The 20199-nt window shown below is 43.1% G+C and overlaps 1 protein-coding gene across 1 annotated transcript in view; it reads left to right on the plus strand.

The window, feature by feature from the left end:
* Positions 1 to 20199, plus strand: part of LOC126234227 (brain-specific angiogenesis inhibitor 1-associated protein 2-like) — a 597394-nt gene that overhangs the window by 523096 nt on the left and 54099 nt on the right. Inside the window, exons 7-10 of the mRNA XM_049942916.1 lie at positions 2521 to 2715; positions 5262 to 5487; positions 11493 to 11675; positions 18575 to 18677. Of these exons, the coding sequence (XP_049798873.1) occupies positions 2521 to 2715; positions 5262 to 5487; positions 11493 to 11675; positions 18575 to 18677 (707 nt within the window). The remainder of the gene's footprint in view (positions 1 to 2520; positions 2716 to 5261; positions 5488 to 11492; positions 11676 to 18574; positions 18678 to 20199) is intronic.

The raw sequence follows: 20199 nt of genomic DNA on the forward strand, positions 1-20199 counted from the left end.
TCATTTGTATTTTAATTCACTAACTCAGTAACCGGAGTGCGATGAGCGTGCAGAAGTGAACGATTTGCCACCGCTACTTCTCAAGTTTTGTTTCGTCAACAGCTCACGCAGCAAGCAAAACCATGAAACCCACAGAGCACTACACATCTGCTCAAGGGAAACAAACTTGCCAATTCTGCCAGTTTTCCATGATAGAAGAAATGCCTCATGTCTCATTAAGGGGTCAACAAATTTCTAAGCTAGGAATTAATAACACTTTCTAAACAGTATCTCAGATTCCGGGAGTCCCTTTTTGCTTGCTCCAAGCCGCTCTCCAAAAACTGTTTTGATACTCACGGCTTTCAGAAAATCGGACTCAAGAAACCTGGTGCCCGTGGGAATAGTACTCTGGTGCAAAATGCTTCTTCCAACGAGGAGCTTTCAAAAGCGTCTTTTTGAGTTGCACTCTACCAAAATGATTGTTCGGTAGTTTTGGTACACTACGTAATGTTGTAGCAAATTGTGGCTTTATCAAGATTATTGGTAGTATTGGTACTTAAAGGTATATACTTTATGAATAGCAGAAAAATGTTTTATATAAGTTCGACGAAGTAGTGAGGTGATGTTTGATATATTTTTGTCTTGCCATTTTTTTTATTTCGCCTGCGTTTTCTAGGGCTGTGTGATAAAAGTGTATTCTTTTCTCTATTTTTACAACTACATTCCTCTGTTTAACAATTTTCGAATAAACATTGACAATTTCAGTTTTTCTGTAAATACTGTTTTAGAGACAGAAGGATAACTATGGAGAACAAAAATTTTCTGTAGGTTACCCAGCCTTTTACGTACCCTCACTCATCTAGACAATTCACCGCTTCCGGTTTGAAGGGGAATCTAGGAAGTTGTTGATCACATACGTGAAGAAATAGATCGTTATGAGAAAACGCCACACAGGTATGCAACTCACTTGATTAACAGGTACTGTGCGTACGACCTTAACTGATGCAGGCTACTAGGGAAGCTGCCGTAGTCTACACTTACGTGTGATAATTTACAGTAGCGAGAGGAAAAATTGGATTAGGAATTAAAATCCATGGAGAAGAAATAAGAACTTTGGCGTTTGACGATGACATTGTAATTCTGTCAGAGACAGCAAACGACTTGGAAGAGCAGTTGAACGGAATCGACAGTGTCTTAAAAGGAGGATATAAGATGAACATCAATATCAAGGAGTATAATGGAATGTAGTCGAATAAAATCAGGTGATGCTGAGGGAACTGAATTAGGAAATGAGACACTTAGTAGTAGAAGAGTTTTGCTATTAGGCAAGCAAAATAACCGATGATCGTCGAAGTGGAGAGGATATAAAATGTAGACTGGCTATGGCAAGGACAGCGTTTCTGAAGAAGAGAAATTTGTTAACATCGAGTATAGATTTAAGTGTCAGGAAGTCGTTTCTAAAAGTATTTGTATGGAGTGTGGCCATACACGGCAGTGGAACATGGACGATAAATAGTTTGGACAGGAAGAGAATAGTGCTGAAAATTAGATGGGTAGATCACGTAACTAATGAGGAGACAGTGAACATAATTGGGGCCGGCCGCAGTGGCCGAGCGGTTCTAGGAGCTTCAGTCTGGAACCGCGCTACCGCTACGGTCGCAGGATCGAATCCTGCCTCGGGAATGGATGTGTGTGATGTCCTTAGGTTAGTTAGGTTTAAGTAGTTCTAAGTTCTAGGGGACTGATGGCCTCAGATGTTAAGTCCCATAGTGCTCAGAGCCATTTGAACCATTTTTGAACAGAATTGGGGAGAAGAACAATTTGTTGCACAACTTCACTAGAAGAAGGGATCGGTTGATAGGACACATTCTGAGGCATCAAGGGATCACCAATTTAGTACTGGAGATAAGCGTGGAGGGTAAAAATGGTAGAGGGGACCAAGAGATGATTACACTAAGCGGATTCAGAAGAATGTAGGTTGCAGTAATTACTCGGAGATGAAGCAGCTTGCACAGGATAGAGTAGCTTGGAGAGCTGCATCAAACCATTCACTGCACTGAAGAGCACAACGACAACAACTTGGTAGTTTTATAGCTGTAGCTTGGAAACATCCGCCATGTTGGAAAAATCATTCGCCCTTGATTGAGCCCCATAGGCCTCCTCTACAAACGATTAGTATTAAGGAAAGACCAACTCTTCATCTCCAGATTTGCAAGAGGCACCTTACTCCAGATATCGGAAACTGATTCTAGCGTACACCGTAACTACTGGTCAAACAGACATGATTTCCCAGGGAATGAAACGTTACAATTTTACTAAACACCGAATGTTCTCAGGCAGCTTTACGGGTTTTGTAGACTAGGGTTTGAAAATTCCATTGAGGGTCACTTTAATGGTACAGATGAAAATTTTTCATCATACTATTAACCTCTTAATTCGTCCAGCTTTCAGGAATAATTTCGCGAGAGTGCTTCGTATGTTGTGAAGGTTCGTCATTCTCGTACGATTCGAATGCTACGACGTGTAATGTGACTGTTGCAGGCGATGACGCAGGAGCGCCGTCGCTACGGGTTCGTGCTGGAGCGCCAGTGCTCGCTGGCGAAGCACTACCTGCTGCACCACAGCCAGTGCCGGCTGGCGCTGGAGGGCCGGCTGGACGCGTGGCAGGAGGTGGCCCAGTCCAGGGAGGCGCTGCCCGACGGCGTCGAGGCAGTCATGGCCGCCAGGCTGCGGCAGGTGAGAGCCCACGTCCAGGTATACCGAAGTACTGCAGCTTGTAGCCACTTGCAGACCATACATACACTGTAACAAGGTCCCCCATGTCGCCCCATCACCTACTGATCACATAGCATCAGACAACAAGATGAGTGAAAGAAGGTAAGAAAGCAGTAGTGTGACCGTAGAAGACCGATAGTCGTGCCAAGCGGAATACGCGACTGGATTGGACATTTCTTGGAAGAGATTATGCAACATTCTATCTCTATGGGGTCTTACCGACAGACGTAGAAGTAACTGCAGGGGTACTGCAGGGAAGAATGTTGGGATCCTTGCTGTTTATGTTGTATCCTAAAGACTTTTCAGACCTTCCACATATCATACTGTTATCTACAGTGAAGAGCTGTCTGGAAAAAACTGCCCAGTTATATAGTCATATCGGATTTCAATGTTCTGCAAAGCAAGCACGAACTGCCGGGTAAACAGCGACCGTTATAAATAATATCCATCTGAAATACAGTTCGTACACAACGTAATTTTTGTAGCTGGCTTTGACCATCGAACGCGAGGTTTGTATGATTTATTAAAATTGCGGTTTTTAGGAACAAAATCAATGGTTGAATGCTATGAATTGATACTGACAATTACAAATGTTGTAGTTAGATAGTCTCTTGATTTTTTTTGTATTATTCTACACTCTTGTTCTTTGATTTGTATACTACTTTCTACCATACAACTTTTAGTTATATGTAAGTGATGTGTTATAGTTTTCGAATTAATGGCTGTATAGTAAATTTTATGTAAAATGACAATAAAACTTCTTAATGCGTAGTGGAAAGAATACACGATAACAACTCTAAAACATGATGTACTGTATCCTTACGTTGTATGTATATGTAGAAACCGTAAATAAGAAGTTTAAATAAAAATTTAACAAAATATTTCAATATGTTAAGAAAAGTGTTCTAACGGAAAGAAAGAGCAGTTAACGAGGGGTTACAATTAAAAAATATGTGTGTACGAAACGTTGTAGGGTTACACTGAAGCGCCAAAGAAACAGGTATAGCCTTGAGTATTCAAATACAGAGATACCAAAATGGGCAGAATACGGCGCTGCGGTCGGCAACGCCTATATAAGAAAACAAGTGTTTGGGGCAGTTGTTAGATCGGTTTGTGCTATTACAATGGCAGGATATCAAGATTTAAGTGAGTTTGAAAGCGTTGTTATAGGCGGCCCACGAGCCGATGCGACACAGCGTCTCCGAGGTAGCGATGAAGTAGGGATTTTCCCGTACGACCATTTCACGAGTGTACCGTCAACATCAGGAATCCGGTAAAGCATCAAATCTCCGACATCGCTGCGCCCGGAAAACATCCTGTAAGAACGGGACCAACGGCGACTGAACTGAATTATTCGACGTGACAGTTGTGCAACCCTTCCGCGAATTGCTGCAGATTTCAATGCACGGCCATCAACAAGTGTCAGCGCGCGAACCATTCAACGAAACATCATCGATATGGGCTTTCGGAACCGGAGGACCACTCGTGCACCCTTGATGACTGCACGACACAAAGCTTCACGCCTCGCCTGGACCCCTCAACATCGACATCGGACTGTTGATGGCCGGAAACATGCTGCGTCGTGGGACAAGTTTCATTCCAAATTGTATCGAGCGGATGGACAAGTACGAGTATGGACATAATCTCATGAACCCGTGGACCCTGCATGTCAGCAGGGGACTGTACAAGCTGGTAGAGGCTCTGTAATGAAGTGGGGTGTGTGCAATTGGAAGTGATGTGGGATACGTCGAGATACGACTCTGACAGGTGACGCATACTTAAGCATTCTGTCTGATCACCTGCATCCTTTAATGTCCATTGTGCATTCCGACGAAGTTGGTAAATTCCAGCAGGACAATGCGATACCCCACAGGTCCAAAATCACTATAGAGTGGCTCCAGGAACTCTCTTCTGGGTTTAAACACTTCCGCTGGTCACCAAGCTCCCCAGAGGTGAACATTATTAAACATATATCGGATGCCTTGCGACGTGCTATTCAGAAGAGTCCTTCACTCCCTCGTACTCTTACGGATTTATGGACAGCTCTGCGGGATTCATGGTGTCAATTCCCCACCCCCAGCAATACTTTAGACATTAGTCGAGTCCATGTCACGTCGTGTTGCGGCACTTCTGCGTGCACACGGGGGCCCTATATGATATTTGGCAGTTGTACCGATTTTTTTGGCTCTTCAGTGCGGATGTGAAGGTAGATGTGCAATGTTTATAAAATCTTATTATGGCAGTAATGACAATACTACCTGCACCAATCGATAAAAGACGCCTTCCTCCATTTGAAAAACATTTTTTTTAAAAAACACGCAAATTGTGGTATTATTTTTGATCATTAACTAACCGAACGAATGCATGGTGCCCGACTCTGAACAGTGGGTATGGGAAGGCAAACGTGGAATAATGTGTGCCAGATTTTTCAGAAATTAAATGTTCCTGGATATTCTGTCTTTGTTTTACCAAGTCAGCCATTGTTAGTTCAGCCTTGATGTCCGCAGGTGAATTTCTACTCGGAGGACGCGCCCTCAGAAGCGGAGCGCGACCGGCCCGAGGACGACCGCGTGTCCATGTCGTCGCAGCTGCGCAAGACCAAGTCGATGGACGCGTCGTGCCTGGACATGCGCTCCATCGGCGACGCCGCCAGCCAGCACAGCCCGCTGAAGCCGCTCTCCAGGGCCAAGTCGGAGTTCGACCTCAGCGCCTCCACACAGTCCCTGGACCAAGGCAAGTTGCCGGCGGCGGATCACCTCAACCGTGCGCACCTTCTATTTGGTGAAGCGTAAAAGATACAGAAACGAATTTTACGACAGTTGTTGGTATGCTTAGACGCTTGTCGTAATTTGTTGCTTGGTTAATATTCTTTACCCTTTCATGAAACGAGATTTGCTACAACGCATTGAAAAATCTTGAAAAGCCAAGTACAGTGATTTAACGCTTCTTAGTGTTCTCATTGAAACTTTTCGCAAGGCTATCCGAGATACGTGGTCAAACTGAAAGGTTCCAGATATTGATAGGAGACTTAAGGCAAATTATAGGAGGCATAGGGACAGTAATTTTGTTGTACGGTTAATACTATTCACTTTTGTATCAACAGAGCTATTGAAGAAAACATATTTTTAATAGCATCATGTAGTTTTTAATAGCAGTCGAAAGATGAAATAGCGAGTACAGTGATATAACGCTTGTTAATGTCGACGTCGAAACGTTTCGCAAAAGTGCTCTAGAAATTTGGTCAAACGGAAAATCAAAGCGGGCCGAATCCGTTGCTGTAAAAGCACCAGACTCTCTCGTTATATGCAGCGAGAGGATAAGCCAAAGCTACTAAAGTACAACGTAGGTACCACACGACATAGATGCGGGGTAAGCTACGGTTTCTGTAAGAGGAACGGCATTTTGTCAACAATAATAAGAATCTTTGTGGTGGTGCTCCAAGTAGAGAAGAAACTCGACAGGAATCTGATGACATTGAGCAGCATTCACTTGTTTCCGGTTGCTTTTAAACGTATGTAGCAAATACAGTGTCTGCAGCAGAACTTCAGTAATCTTCGTGTGTTTATTGTCAACTGCCACATTTTTAAAATGAGAAAAGAGGATTTTATAAAACCTTCGTGAGCACTGTCTACTGCAGGGTTTCGCAAACTGTATATGGAAGTGAATAAGTGATCCCCAAAGAACTATCAAAAACATCGTATTCTTTCAATATTTTTTCCTACTTTTTAAAAAATTATCAAGATTTTTGTGTTATCAGTTATGATTTAAAATTTAAGTAACCAGCGAATAAAAATGTTCCTCGGTTTTTAAAATTTTATTAATTCTGTTAACTTGGGGAGTTTGAAAAAATCAGTCACTGACTTGCAAATGAAGGTTTATTGGAACTTTCACTTAGATTTCGAAAGTTTTAAAACTGTCTTTTTCGGAACGCTTAATGGGCCTTGGTACATCACATGCTGATAAAGTACAGTGAATAAAGCCAAACGGCTCTTGTCTTGAGAGACATTCATTTTACGAAGACAAATAATCACAAGCCATGACTTAGGACTGCAGCACCATGGTACTTCAGGCGTGAATATTAAACGCTTAGTGTACTGGCTCAATAACGTAAGGCTTTTGTCGACGTAAAAGTTGAATTATATATATTAAGACACGACGATGGCATCTGGATTGCAAGAGTGTGCATATGACAAAGAAAAAGGTCAACCTTCAGCATAAACAAAGTGTTCCATATAACCACCAGGATTTTCAAAGCGCACCTTCAGAGGAAAAATGTGAGAACCGCTGGTATTCTGTGACGCTACTGTCACATATCACTGTGCTCTATCAATTCTTTTTCGGACACTATTTTGCGGTTATATTTGTGGACAATGGAAATTTGTACTTAGAGAGGTGGGTTAGCCCCTCCTTGTAGTTTTGCAGTTCAGGTATGGTTATTGGTATCCTTCGTCGACAGAGGGCAGCCTGTCAATCCAGTTAGTTCGAGAACATCTCCCTGGGCGTTGATCAACCTTCACGGAAGCCAGCCTGTTTTCCACTCCACTGGCTTTGTGTGAACGGGGCTGGTGTCTGCCTACGTGCTGCCTTGCCATTTCCTTGGGATAATCTGTGCACAACATTTTTACTTTCATTGCTTACCTCAAAGTCCCAGATAAACAGTGCCAGCTGACTAGTGTAGCAGCATCAGTTCCCTTTCACTCCAAAAATTTTAATTTATCCAATGAGATTGCATTATTCCACATGGTACATGGTACACACAGGTTGACCATTAACGATAACTCGGAATTATCCCAGGGCCAACCTTGGGACAATAAAATGTGGGTCTTGTATGACAGAAGTGGGAAGATTCCTCTCTTTTCCCCGAGGTTCCTTAAACTTTGTTATTCTTCTCATCTGTCACATTGGCAGTCGTTGGTTGGAAGTTGGGCAAGGGGAATCAGTTTTTTGGACGGAATATCGGGCGAAACGGGAGCTGTCCGCCATGCAGTTAGGCGCAGGTTGATGATCTTGAGAGATGTAAGTTTTCACATGACGTTGTACCGTGATCGGGAATCTGAACAGTTAGCTTCTCACATGTGATTCTTGAGTTTCTCCCGGCGTATTTGATAATCAAAATATCCACGGGTGTGCTGCCGGTCTATAGTGTCCAACGGGCACAATATTTCGGCGATCATACATGTCGCCATCATCAGGTGAACTGACGGACTGAGCTCCTGTGAACGTGCCGGCACGGAGATCCATACGCTATGGCTGCTCAGAGGGAACTGGGTTCGGTCGCGGCGGCGGCCGATTTAAATACCCTCCGCCCGCGGCGCGCTCCCTCCGCCGTCCGCGCCCCGCGCCACGGTCGCGCGGTGGAACAGATTGCGACGGCGTCTGAGGTGACGTCGGTGTGATGGCTCTGTCCGCCGTGGTCGTCACAACCATACGTTTGCTCGATTTACTCTTGATTAACCCAATCGCTGGTTCCCAAGCCTTGCTAAGATTATAGCCACAGTCACGGTTTATGAGGTCGTCATTGGTGCGAATTTCGATGGCATCTCTAACAACGCTGTCCCAGTATCTCGACGTCTGTACCAGAATCCTCGTGCGGTCATACTCCATGGCGTGATTTTCCGACAAACAATGTTCAGCGACCGCCGACTTGCTCGGATACATCAGTCTAGTGTGCCTCTGGTGTTCACGGCATCGATCCTCGACGCCGCCGCGACCGAACCCAGTTCCCTCTGAGCAGCCATAGCGTACGGATCTCCGTGCCGGCACGTTCACAGGAGCTCAGTCCGTCAGTTCACCTGATGATGGCGACATATATGATCGCCGAAATATTGTGCCCGTTGGACACTATAGACCGGCAGCACACCCGTGGATATTTTGATTAGCTTCTCACATGTTTCTCGTATTCTGATTTAATTCAAATTTGTTTCTTGTTTCTGTATATTTTCTCCACAAGCTGAACAGATCATACAATCTCTGTGCTCCATTCTTCAGGCATATTTATTTTGTACCTCACATCCTAAGTGTCTATCAAACAGCAGACGAGTTTTGCAAAAGACGCAAGTAATGATGATACCACTGCGGCGACTGCTGCATCCTGTGGCGTATTCCCCCCTCCCCCCCCCCCTGGCAATACAGGTAGGTCTTCTGGCTTTCTTACTCGGCAAACGTCAGCGTGAGAGTAACAACAGGTTTACAGTGTGGCTTGCGGAAGACTGCACTCTGACCGGTGACGCCGACGGCGACACAGGCGGCGCCAGAGTTGCCTCACTATTTCCCTATGCGAATCAAATGTCCGAAAACAGAATGGGACGTATATACGAGGGCCGTTCAGAAAGTAACCTCCGGTTGATTTTAAAAAATACACCAAGTTAAATAAAAATATTTTAATATATACATCTTACAACTACATCTTTGCACTATTTTTCTACATAGTCTCCATAGCGATTGAGGCACTTATCGTATCTCTTCGCAAGCTTTGAAATTCCTTCTGCATAAAAATCACCCGCTTGTGCCTGGAGCCAGCCTGTGACCGCATCTTTGAGTTCTTCGTCGTCATCAAACCGCTGTGACCCGAGCCATTTCTTCAAATGCATGAAGAGGTGATAATCACTTGGCGCCAGGTCTTGGCTGTAAGGTGGATGGTTGATAACGTCCCACTTGAAGGACTCAAGAAGGGCCGTTGTTCTGCGAGCAGAGTGAGGACGGGCGTTATCGTGCAAAAAAACGATACCGGAAGTCAGCATACCACGGCGTTTGTTCTGTATAGCCCGTCGTAACTTTTTTATTGTTTCACAGTACACGTCTTGATTAATGGTCGTACCACGTTCCATGAATTCAACCAACAACACCCCTTTGGCATCCCAAAACACCGTTGCCATCAGTTTTCTGGCAGAAAAATCTTGCGAGGCTTTTCTTGGTTTGGTAGGCGAATTTGAATGTGCCCACATCTTTGATTGTTCTTTTGTCTCAGGGTTCACGTACTTAATCCAGGTTTCGTCACCGGTCACGATTCTGTTTAACAATGGTTCTCCTTCGTCCTCATAACGTGACAGAAAGTCTAATGCAGAGGCCATTCTTTGAGTTTTGTGGTGGTCGGTAAGAATTTTGGGCACCCATCGTGCACAGAACTTACGGTAACCCAATCTTGCTGTCACTATCTCGTACAAGAGAGTCTTCGAAATCTGTGGAAAACCAGTAGACAACTCCGACATTGAGAAACGTCGATTTTCACGAACTTTTGCATCAACTGTCTGAACGAGTTCGTCAGTCACCAATGATGGTCTACCACTCCTCTCTTCATCATGAACGTTTTCTCGTCCACTTTTAAATAAACGTACCCATTCACGGACAACTCCTTCACTCATAACTCTTGGTCCGTACACGGCACAAAGCTCATAATGAATAGCTGCTGCAGAATATCCTTTGGCTGTAAGAAACCTTATGACAGCACGCACTTCACATTTGGCGGGGTTTTCTATTGCAGCACACATTTCAAACTGCCACAAAAACTAAACTAGCGCAGGTACGACGTTCACTCGACCACGGCTTGATGCCGACTGACCTGTTGAGTGCGTGAACGCACAGATGGCGTCGCTACTCCCCCCACAACCCGCACTGTGACCAATCGGAGGTTACTTTCTGAACGGCCCTCGTACTTCCGCTCAGCCAGTATTTAAAAAGCTGTGTGACTCCAAGCCAACAGTTCCGATTTCGAAGCCAGTTCAAGTAACATCCCGACTTCAACAGTTGCCTCGAAGTCTAGGTAATAGCCAAACCGTAATCATCGGGAAGCCATCTATCGAACATCCAGCTCTCACCACGAACAAGTGTTGCAACTTTGCGTCTACGTGATCACTTAACTCTAATAGTTTGTACTTTATGTCAAAAGTGATCATTTGACTCAATTTTTTTGGCTGTGGGTCTGTGTGATAATTAATAGCCTAGTGTATTTCAAATTCAGACTCTTGCATTGCGATTTAACAAATGTATTGGCTTCAATGAGACTATCATTCGTAGATACGCAGGCAGCCACCTTTGAAGAACTGTCAATTTTGTGAGTGCAATACAACTTTCGGTAACTGCTGTCGGGAGTCTATGCAACGTTTCTCCGCATAGTTTCTCAACCCGTGGCAGTCATTTTGCACCGTGCACTCCGTTCCCTCTACGCTGAAGAGAAACTGAATGAAAAGTCCTCTTAGCACCGGCATAATCGTAATACCCTATCATATAGGTCTTAGGAAAACTACATTAAAACGTGTGTTCGTGTTTAAGCGGACAGCTTTTGTGAGAAACAGTAAACTGTCGAATGTTTGATACAGTGGAACGTGGCATTTGCCCGCGTTTATATCGCAATAACCGATTCCGTCCACCTTGTCTATCAATTTTAGCATGTTTCCCAGATACTTTTGCTTTAGTTTCAACGCAAGTGTGAACAGATGTTATGCAATCGTGCTCGTCTTTCCAAAGCTTTCTAGTGGCGTTACAAGAAAGTAGATCGTCCCATTAAAGAGACATACAGGTTTTAACATTTCGGTTGATACCAGAGTGAAGACTACGAGTGATAAAATAAAATGAAGTGCTCCTATGCGCACTACCGCTTTCGGAATAGCTTGTTTCGATATCTTGAACCGTTCCTGAAACGTAAGGCACGTATCGTGTTGCACGACTCGCCCTGTACCGCTTTCTTCGGGGCGAGGCTACTTGCTGCGCTTGCTGAGGTGCTTGCTGTTGTGCTTGCACAGTGTCCGCCCGCTACGACCGCCGCGACGTGACGGCGTCCTCGCCGGAGCCCGAGCCGCGGCCCAAGTCGCTGGCCGTCGCCTCGGAGAACGGGGACGCGCCGCTGGCGCGCGCCATGTACGCCTACCTGTCCAGCGGAGACAACCAGCTCAGCTTCCTCGAGGGGGACGTCATCGCGCTCATGGGTGAGTCCGACAGTCACTGCAGTGGCCTTAGACCTTCGGATCGTGAGTTTGCGGCATTCCCAGTTACTGAAACACGATATAGAAACCATGACGGCAAGGACAGTACCGATGGAACTATACAGTACCATCCGACTGAGATATAGTGATCGACGTAATCGAAGGTTACTCATCAGCCTTGAAAAATTCGATGTTCCTTTCCCTTCGTCCCTTCCTCCTACCCCTATTTCTAGTTTGTAACATCCGCACGCAACTCTCTACATAATGTCGTGCAAGCTGTTATTTTACACAAAAAAAAAAAACAGTTATAGTTATCGTGTAGTGATGGTTATTTCGCAATCCGACTGAAAGTTAATTATTTTTCTTCAAAACACACCATAGTTACTGAACAAGACAATGCAGCTTATAAATCATTTCTCTTGTGTTACATAATTTCTTTTAGATTTAATCGTTTGCGGTGCGAAGGTAAAATTGTGATCATCACATTGGCTCTGAGCACTATGGGATTTAACATCCATGGTCATCAGTCCCCTAGAACTTAGAACTACTTAAACCTAAGTAACCTAAGGACGTCACACAACACCCAGTCATCACGAGGCAGAGAAAATCCCTGACCCCGGCGGGAATCGAATCCCGGAACCCGGGCGCGGGAAGCGATCATCACATTCATGAATAAAGAAATCACTATAATTGATCCCAAAATTTCAATTACTGATTGACTGTCTGCATTAACTACTTCATGAGAAAGGCGTTGAACCATTTTTTCGTGCAGTATTTATTACGTACTTTACTGTGAAACTAATTAATCAGCAGATCACTCACATTTACAAAAATACTCTGTATGCTTCTGGGCTGTGTAAAATCTAAAATAACCAAGGAAATTAGTCTACAGCCCTACTGTCTTCACATACATGCCCCACACACTCATGTACACACTACTTCGTTCAAATGGCTCTGAACACTATGGGACTTAACATCTGTGGTCATCAGTCCCCTAGAACATAGAACTACTTAAACCTAACAAACCTAAGGACATCACACACATCCATGCCCTAGGCAGGATTCGAACCTGCACACTACTGGCCATTAAAATTGCTACACCAAGAAGAAATGCAGATGATAAACGGGTATATGTTGGACAAATATATTATATTAGGACTGACATATGATTACATTTTCACGCAATTTGGGTGCATAGATCCTGAGAAATCAGTACCTAGAAAAACCATCTCTGGCCATAATAACGGCATTGATACGCCTGGGCATTGAGTCACACAGAGCTTGGATGGCGTGTACAGCTACAGCTGCCCATGCAGCTTCAAACGATACCACAGTTGATCAAGAGTAGTGACTGGTGTATTGTGACAAGCCAATTGCTGGGCCACCGTTGACCAGACGTTTTCAATTGGTGAGAGATCTGGAGAATGTGCCGACTAGGGCAGCAGTCCAACATTTTCTGTATCCAGAAAGGCCCGTACAGGACCTGCAACATGCGGTCGTGCATTATCCTGCTGAAATGTAGGGTTTCGCAGGGATCGAATGAAGGGTAGAGCCACGCACGGGTCGTAACACATCTGAAATGTAACGTCCACTGTTCAAAGTGCCGTCAATGCAAACGAGAGGTGACCGAGACGTGTAACCAATGGCACCCCATACCATCACGCCGGGTGATGACTAATACACGCTTCCAGTGTGCATTCACCGCGATGTCGCCAAACACGGACGCGACCATCATGATGCTGTAAGCAGAACCTGGATTCATCCGAAGAAATGACGTTTCGCCATCCGTGCACCCGGGTTCGTCGTTGAATACACCATCCCAGGCGTCCTGTCTGAGATGCAGCGTCAAGGGTAACCGCAGCCATAGTCTCGGAGCTGATAGTCTGTGCTGCTGCAAACGTCGCCGAACTGTTCGTGCAGATGGTTGTTGTCTTGCAAACGTCCCCATCTGTTTACTCAGGGATCGCGACGTGACTGCACGATCCGTTACAGCCACGCGGATAAGATGCCTGTCATCTCGACTGCTAGTGATACGAGGACGTTGGGATCCAACACGGCGTTCCGCATTACCCTCCTGAACTCACCGATTCCATATTCTGCTAACAGTCATTGGACCTCGACCAAGGCGAGCATCAGTGTCTCGATACGATAAACCGCAATCGTGATAGGGCACAATCCGACATTTATCAAAGTCGGAAACGTGATGGTACGCATTTCTCCTCCTTAAACGAGGAATCACAACAACGTTTCACCTGGCAACGCCGGTCAACTGCTGTTTGTGTACGAAAAATCTGTTGGAAACTTTCCCCATGTCTGCACGTTTTAGGTGTCGCCACCGGCGCCAACCTTATGTGAATGCTCAGAAAAGCTAATCATTTCCATATCACAGCATCTTCTTCCTGTCGGACAAATTTCGCGTCTGTAGCACGTCATCTTCGTGGTGTAGCAATTTTAATGGCCATTAGTGTATTTTGTTCATGTGATATTTATTACGTGCTTTACTGTGACACTAGTTAATCGCCAGGTCACTCAGATTTACGAAAATACCCGGTATGCTTCTGGACTATGAAAAATCTAAAATAACCAAGGAAATGAGTCTTCAGCCTTACTGTCTTCACACGCATGCCCCTTACACACATGTGTACATAAACGAATACATAACTGATGAATACACAGCTGCTACATTTTTCGGACATTATTATGCAAATCTTTTCTCTTCAATGTTTATCGAACAATGCTATCAGAATTAATTTAATTTTAGATCACTGGTTGACCCTCATGAAAATGTGAGTACGTTACAACATTACACAGCAGGCATATTTGTGAGATGTTTTAACTGAACTGAATGACTTTTCTTAAACAATATAAATTTCGGATGGTATTTGTTAAGAAAATAACACTATTCCCTCTTTAAAATTACAATGCTAAGTAAAGTTTAGTATTTGTGCCAAGAAAATACAAACAGGCATTATTAGTCCAGTGGAACTGTCAGAGAAAAAGCCTGTACCTTGCAAAAGGTGGGGTAGAAGATTTTATTTTTTTTAACTCGTTCATATTGTTGGAAAGGTTAGAAAACCAAGTTTTGCCAACAAAATTTCTCTTGAGAAAACTTTCTGCAGTCAAAAAATTTCGAAAATTTCGGACTTTTTTCAGTTTTTTCAAAATATCTCAGTTTTGTTTGCTCCTATCGCTTTGACGTCTATTTTCTTTTTTAAAAAGCACTAAATTCTCTACAAATTTGATTCTTACCATTTTTTTCTACTCCCAGTATCTAAGGCGCTACAGCGCGTCAAAAAATAGCAATTTTTCAAATTTCGAGCAAAGAATAGTTGGTGACAATTTCCACGATGTAAAGTTCCGTAGAAAAGATAAAGTTGTGACTCTCCTTTCTGCGTTCAATTCTGTAAAAGCTGGGAGCACTAAAATTACTCCTGTTGATCCTTTAACTCTTTTCCAAAGGATTTGTTTAATGAAACAAAGTGAAGAAGAGTTAAAAGCCTTTCTGAAATATGAACTTGCTCCTTACCCAATGTCCCTATTCTCAGAAAAAGGAATGCGAAGAGGAACAAAATCTTCTTTCTACAATGCCTTCGTTCCAGTGGAACGTGTGAAGTCAGGTGGACCGAGTAAATTTTTTGTCATTGATGGAGGGTACCTTATCCACAAAATGACTTGGACTCGAAATGTTTGCTTCAAGTCAATAGCCCAAAGCTATGTTTCTTACCTGCAACGTCATTTTGGATCTCAATTTGCTTTTGTATTTTATGGGTATCCATGTGAGGGAGGCAAATGTAGCACAAAGAGTGCTGAGAGGATTCGTAGGTCCAAACAACATTCTTCGGTTGACGTTGTGGTTGAATCAGAGATGGTGAACCAAGTCCCTCAGGACAAGTTCTTGTACAACGAACGAAACAAGATGCGTTTGATCACTCTTCTTAAAATGGAATTTCTGGAGTGTAGCATTGAAGTGCACCAGGCACAAGAAGATGCTGACATTATAATTGTAACATCTGCCATTTCAAGAACCAAAGATTTTGGAAGTGTTGTCATTGTAGGAGAAGATGTTGACCGGCTTGTGCTCATGACCGGTTTGGGGCAAGGCATTGAAAACTTATTTTTCTTAAAGCCAGGAAGAGGAAATGCAGAAGACAAGTGGTTTTCCACTGCATCTTACAAGTCTGACAGTGAATATATTCTGTTCACTCACGCCTTTAGCGGACGTGATACAACATCTGCTTTTTTTGGTCAAGGAAAAATTAAGTGCTGCAATATTGTTGCGAAAAATGGACACCTAACCTCAGCGCTTTGCACGTTCAATAAACCACATGCTACTCGTGAAGAAATAATAACTGCAGGAGAACAGGTTACTATCGCATTGTATAGTGGAGGTGTCAGCAGTTCCCACACCCTAGACCATTTGCGGTACCAGCTATTCGCCAAGTCTGCCACAAAAAGCAAACTGAATCTTGCACGGTTGCCACCTACACAAGATGCTGCACAACATCATTCGTTGCGTACTTACCAACAAGTCCAAAGTTGGATGGGAAACTGGGAACCTCCTGAGAAATGGGGCTGGAATCACAGTGACCACGGTCCAATACGCGTTATAATGAGCCAAGATCCGGCACCTGAAGCACTTCTTCACATTGTTTCATGCTCATGCAAGCTGAACTGTGGTGGAGCGTGCTCGTGCAGAAAAGTGGGTTTGAAATGTTCTTCAATTTGCAAGAAATGTATTGGGGTTAACTGTGAGAACGTGTCAAAAATTTTATGTGATGACAGTGAAGAAGATGTTATGAAGGATGTCGAGGAAACCGCTGACGAAACCAAAGAATTTTCTGAGGCTGACTCGCTGTTTAAAGACGAGGTCAATCTGGGATCAACTCTATGTACAGACCCTGAATCCGTAACTCAAGGTATTTCTGGTGACACTGAGGAACCTGGCCCATCAAAACGTTGGAAGTGATGCTCATATCTGTCCCAAGTGCGCTTAAGTGCAATATTACAAGTATTACACACCCAGAACTGTCAACATTGTTTAGTAACTGAGAATGCATTTTAATTGTAATAAAGCCACTTATTTTTAATGTCAACTGTGTGGCTTTTATACACAAGAATAATTACCCACCGAATTAGGTTGCCTATTGCAGCTAATAATAGTTCAGTTTCCTGAGACAATTTATTTTGTATGCATGTGTATGTATGTGTGTGTGTGTGTGTGTGTGTGTGTGTGTGTGTGTGTGTTTATGTCGCTTTATGATGTATTTTTATATTTATAGTTTTACAAATACCACGGCTGAGGTGGCCCATAGTGAACTTCAGTTAGTGATGTAAGAATCACGATAGTTGGGTGCCCAGCAATCCTCATTCTGCATACAGAGAAATTGAATACCTGAAAGTGAGATGGTAAATTCCAACTTATAACATGACGTATAATGTATTTATACTATACATACAGACTCTGAAAAAATAGTGTTCAAAATTAGGTATCTTGCCACTATGCTCAAAATGAAAAATTGGTATTTTTTGAGGTGCTGTAGTGCCTTAGATATTGGGAATAGAAAAAATGGTAAGAATCAAATTTGTAGAGAATTTTGTGCTCTTTAAAAAAGAAAATAGACGTCAAAGCGATAGGAGCAAATGAAACTGAGATATTTTGAAAACACTGAAAAAAGTCCGAAATTTTCGAAGTTTTTTGACTACAGAAAGTTTTCTCAAGCGAAATTTTGTTGGCAAAACTGGGTTTTCTAATCTTTCCAACAATATGAACGAGTTGAAAAAATAAACTCTTCTACCCCACCGTTTGCAAGGTATATCTACTATTTGACTGGACTATTATAGTGTGAGTCAATAACTGTCTGCACGGGTACGTAAATTAAACATTATTGGTAAAAGACCAATAATAGACAGTGGCCCATGTAATTTGCAATGTGAAGGAAAGAATACATTGCCTGAAGGCAACGATGGATCTCATTATGTCGGCGTCGTCGAATACTGTGTGTTGCCAGCCTCAGCGTTTACAGCGTTCACACATGGTTCTTCTTACAATTAACATTTGCCGTAGAGCACTGTTTACAAATTCCACATCTTTACTATCGGAGCAAACGACCATCTGAGGCAACATTTTTATCTTCTCGAGTGTGTGTAACGTTTGCACCGATGGTTTCCCACAATCGATTTTATTCTCTATTTGCTTCTATTTGTTCCGCCAATGCACATTCAAGTGCCAGTTTAACTAATCCATGTGCATTTTTCAGTCACCTAGCTTCATTCTGATAAAGGTTTCCTATACAGTTCTTCACGAACCTGTTTCTTTAATGCCATTTCATTTTGTACTTCTCATGGCCACTTTATTTTTACTCTTCTTCTGTTATCGTTTTAGGTGAGAGCAACACCGAGCACAATATGAACAATAAAATTAATGGTAGTCAGTACTTTTGTAATAACCGGGTAGCTACTACAGAATCAACTGAATATCTGGGTGTTTTCACATATCGAATCTAGTTCTATGACTGCGACATATACGTAGACCATCATCGTGAATGACCTGTACCTCCCACAACGTTGCCTCGAGTTTCATCACCTCTTGGTTTCCCACGTTTCATATTTCACTTCCATATAAAGTTATGCTGCAATCATACGTTTCCAGAGCCTTCATTGTGTTTGCCACTCCAGTAGTGCATAAACGCGTAGCTGTTTCATTGACACTGAGGCAGTTGTTGTAGTTCATTGTATCCTCGACTCACATTCACAATTATCGGGTTTTGCATCCCCGTCTGGCCATCCTAAAGTAGTTTTCCGTAATTCCATCATCGAAGATAAATGCCAAGATAATTCCTTCAATATTCCTCTCGCTCTCTTTTCCCAATCAGAACTAATTGCTTTTTTTCAACTTTTTGCAGGTGAACGCATTAAGGGTTGGCAGTTTGGCGAGAACCTGCGTACCCAGACCAATGGATGGTTCCCCTTAGCTTACACAGAGATGTTGCTCGACGCAGGTGACAGGTAAGAGCCGGCGCATCTGATGGCACAAACCATCTTAAGGTATTCTTGCTCAACCGTGTCGGGACATAATAATAACTTTAACCGAATGTTTAATACTAATGGTCTTACTGGATGTGGTATGTGTTGGGCGTATAACTTGTGCTGAATCGTGACTCGAAACCGGACGTGTCCATTTCGGCAACACGGTTTTTTTTGGAAGAAAGCCGTGGAGATAGCTTAATATATTTTCGTATGCTATCACGTTTCGGTTACTGCCATTTTGGCTACTGCCATCATCAGATCAAAAATCTAACTCATGAAACGAGATCCTTGTCACTTGCGGGAGAACTTGTACCTAAGCTGACAGTTGGCCCTTGGGTACAGGTTATACTGTAACTGACAATGAACTTTGTTTTATGAGTTTAGAGTTTTGATCTGATGATGGCGGTAGCAGAAACGTTGTAAAAAATTAAAATGTCTTAAGCCATCTCGACGGATTTCCTCTAAATAGTCCATGATGATCGCAAACGCATTTATATAATTTATTTAAATATCTTCACACTCAGATCCCAATCACTCTAGTGGAGATTGGGGGTGGGAGAGCGGATCCTGATCCATAGTATTAACTAGCCGCTGCGACTTCTCGCTATACCTGTGGTTGAGCACGTTCAACAGTCAACACCTGAAAGACTCATACTGTTTTAATGTGCACCATATAGACAGAATACTTGAGACAGTTGACGAGGCACTTTAAATCGTTTCCATCAGGAAAGGCCACCGTTAAATTTGGAGTTCCTTTCGGCACAGGGATTTCATCTTTAACAGATTTCATTGTTCGTCATGAAGGTAGTCATTTGTAAAACAGGGACCGGTTTTGGTTAAACATCAAACATATCATTATATCAGTTACAAGAGTAACCGATGCAGGTCATTTCCTGTTGAAACAAAACTGGTCACAATATTAAAAATGAATACAATAGAGTGGACAATGAAATATGTTGAACAAGAAGTGAGTACGTATTGTTGGATGTGAGGTCCGCCAGTTACGCAAAACCCCGTTATTTCTCAGTACCCAAACATGTTTCGGCACCACTGTGCCATCATCAGTGGGTTTTTATTTATTCTGTAATGTGGTAATTTTTCTTAAATAATTATAAAATTATGTGGATGTTCAGTTCAAACAATAGGTCGTTTCGTTTTGTAAATACCTTTACATTTGGTGTGCATGAATTTTCCGGATCACTTGCGTGTCATCTACAACCAAACGATGTTGATGAGAATGTTTTTGCTGGGAGTTAACCTATCTTCTAGAAAGTAATTTAGTTTGTTGCGATGTTTTGGCGCCTATATTCGTTTTTACTTACTTTCTAGTGCGGCAAGCCCTTTCATTCTCCGCATTGTGGTGAGGTGCTGTGATGCGCACGTAACTATAACAAGTATTTTCCACAAAAAACGTAGTAAAACACGTATCACTTCACCAAAACACTGTATGACTGTGGTTTGTTGTGTGTCGCAGCCCAGTCAGTGTTCATTTGTTCACCAG

This window comes from Schistocerca nitens, chromosome 2 (genome assembly GCF_023898315.1).
Source record: "Schistocerca nitens isolate TAMUIC-IGC-003100 chromosome 2, iqSchNite1.1, whole genome shotgun sequence".
Taxonomy (NCBI): domain Eukaryota; kingdom Metazoa; phylum Arthropoda; class Insecta; order Orthoptera; family Acrididae; genus Schistocerca; species Schistocerca nitens.